General features: G+C 64.1%; 1 protein-coding gene across 1 annotated transcript in view; it reads right to left on the bottom strand.

Moving 5' to 3' along the window:
* NFKB2 (nuclear factor of kappa light polypeptide gene enhancer in B-cells 2 (p49/p100)) overlaps window positions 1-2576 on the bottom strand; it is a gene marked incomplete at its 5' end in the record, with an annotated part of 6245 nt that overhangs the window by 609 nt on the left and 3060 nt on the right. Inside the window, 10 exon segments of the mRNA XM_009710426.1 lie at window positions 63-180; window positions 383-612; window positions 748-850; window positions 1020-1149; window positions 1151-1187; window positions 1278-1485; window positions 1704-1818; window positions 1964-2073; window positions 2075-2103; window positions 2272-2445. Of these exon segments, the coding sequence (XP_009708728.1) occupies window positions 63-180; window positions 383-612; window positions 748-850; window positions 1020-1149; window positions 1151-1187; window positions 1278-1485; window positions 1704-1818; window positions 1964-2073; window positions 2075-2103; window positions 2272-2445 (1254 nt within the window).

The raw sequence follows: 2576 nt of genomic DNA, 5'->3' as shown, positions 1-2576 counted from the left end.
ACCTTCCCTGTATGGGAGAGGTGCCTCCATCACACACTGCCCACCCTTGCTGCTGGGAGGGTGTTGCCCTGCCCAGGCATTGTGCTTTTGGGGGGAGAGGGGCTGCTCACCTGGCTGGGGGGCAGCAGGCAGCTCCATCTCGGGGCCCTGCTGGGAGGCCTGCAGCAGGATCTCCCGCACCTGCAGACAGACACACAGATGTCAGGATCCCCCAAAGCACTGGCCAACCCACCCCTGCCCTCGCCTCCCCGTGCCACAGCTCTCCCCAGGACACAGAGCGGCACACACATCCTTGCAGGAGCATCTCCTGGAACTCTGTCCCATCTGTGCTACACCCCCTGCAGAAACGGTCCCAGAGAGTTTGTCCCGCTGCACCACGCACCTTCTGGCTCCGAGTCAGGTCCAGGGGCGTGTGGCAGCGGCGCTGCCTGTGCCTGGGCTGCCCGTGCCCCTGCGTGGGGGGGCTGGGGTTGGTACTGTGCTCCACGGCCGGGGCCAGCTCTCCCAGCTCCATGGCCAGCTCCTGCTCCTCGGGGTCAGCGTCCGTGTCGCTGCTGGCCTCCGACGAGGATGGGCTTGTGGGCTCATCGTTCTCACACAGCACATCTGCCCCTGTCAGCGAAGGGTGGACTGAGCCCCCAAAAGGGAAGGTCGGCCCAGGGGTCTGCCCTGTGCCTGGGCACCCATCAGCGCAGGCAGCTGGGGCTGCAGGGTGGGGAAGGGAGAGGAGGGAGGGCAGTGCCTTACCAGCTTTGAGGAGCAGTTTGGTCAGGGTTGGCGAGCCCAGGCCAGCAGCCAGGTGCAAGGGGGTATTCCTGGCAAAGGTCCGGCTGTTGACATCTGCTCCCAGCTATGAGGAAAGGTGCAAGGCCATGAGGATAGGCTGCCTGGGTGCTGCCCCCTCACCCCTGTCACCCCAAGACCCCAAGGGACCCCTCCCTCACTTCTGTCAGGGCCCTGTAGGAGGTTGCCACCTCATCGCCATCCCACAGCCACCAACCCACCATCCTGCCCCATACCTTCTTCACCAGGTGAGTGGCCATGTTCAGGTTCTCCATCTCCACAGCCAGGTGCAGTGGGGTCCTCCCACCCTGCCGCTCCACTGCGTTCACATCCGCTCCCTTCCTGACCACCAGGTCCAGGCAGGAAACTCTTTGCCTTCACGGCCAAGTGCACAGGCAGGAGGCCTGCAACAAGGGGAGAGGCTCAGCAGTCCTCTGGCAGAGCCCACAACAGCACCGCCGGCTTCCTGCCCATCATATCCCATCCCCACTCACCATGGAAGTTGGGCAGGTGGAGCAGGTAAGGGGCAGCTGAGCCCAGGTGGGCCAACAGTGTCCTCAGCATCTCTTCATCGCCAGCCTGGAGTGCCAGGTGCAGCAGGGAATTGCCATAGCGGTCCAGCAACGTGGGGTCGGCGCGGGCTTGCAGCAGGAGCTGGACCACCTGGGGCTGCTTGGTGATGACTGCCAGATGCAGTGGTGTCTGTGGGACAGCAGCACCCCCATAGCAGTGGTCAAAAGAGGAGCCGCGTCCTGCAGCACCCTCCTTGCCAGTGTGGCTGCACCGTGCTCAGCCCTGCAGCCTCCCCTCAGTGGGAGCAGCAATGGGAGCTCCTGGGAGCAGCAGTGGGAGCTCCCAAGGTTGGGAAATGGGAGGGAGCCCAGGGTAGAGGAGAACCGGCTGCTCAGGGAAACAGGTACCTGCTGCAGGTTGTTGGAGATGTTGATGATCTGCTGGCTGGGGATGCTAACAATGACCTCAATCAGCTGCTTGATCACAGCCGTCTGCTCATGGATAATGGCAAGGTGCAAAGGCCTGCGGAGAGAGCGGAATGGCCCCTGGCTCAGCTCCGCACTTCTCCAGGTCCTCCCTGCCACCTCCCACCTCCCAGAGCCCCCATAATGGCTCTGATGGCCAACAAGGCTCCCACACTCTCCCCACAAAGCCCTCGTGTGCTCACGTGTCTCCGTTCTCATCCTGCGATGCAGCCAGATGCCTCTGGACTGCCAGCAGCATACGGGGGTCGGCGGTGACCGAGTAGTCCAGCAGGGCATGGGCATTGCGACGCCATGGCCAGCATCCACAGCTGGCAGAGATGGGCTGGGGGACAAAGCAGGATGTCACCTCCAGGAGCAGCACCCCCATCCACCCTCCTGCATTCCCCCCAGCTGCAGAGGAGAACGGCACCCGGCCCCAAAATGTCCCTGACCTGTGCCACCTCTCCCGAGCGATGTCCCCCACCCTTGCTCCAGCCCAGCCCCCTCCTACCATGCTTCTGCAGCTCCTTGCAGTACGTGCTCTCCGCAGGTGCTCTCCCAGGCCCCTCCGCCTCAGGGCCCTTCATCTGCACGCCCCCCTGGTAGCCCCCCACAGGGTGGGGGCCGGGCGAGTAGATGCTGTTGTAGGCCAGCCCAGGAGAGTAGGGGAAGCTGAGGTTCCCACCTGCGTAGCAAGGAGGAGGATGTGTGAGGCCGGAGGGCAGCAGGGAGCCCCCAGGGCTGGACCATGGCTGCCCAAGCAGGTAGGGGAAAGAGAAGTCCCCACTCACCTCCTCCAGAGCCGAAGGCCACAGG

Source organism: Cariama cristata, unplaced genomic scaffold (assembly GCF_000690535.1).
Source record: "Cariama cristata isolate BGI_N322 unplaced genomic scaffold, ASM69053v1 scaffold25811, whole genome shotgun sequence".
Classification (NCBI taxonomy): Eukaryota; Metazoa; Chordata; class Aves; order Cariamiformes; family Cariamidae; genus Cariama; species Cariama cristata.
The sequence above is the reverse complement of the archived record's forward strand: the minus strand, read 5'-3'. Positions and strand labels throughout refer to the sequence as shown.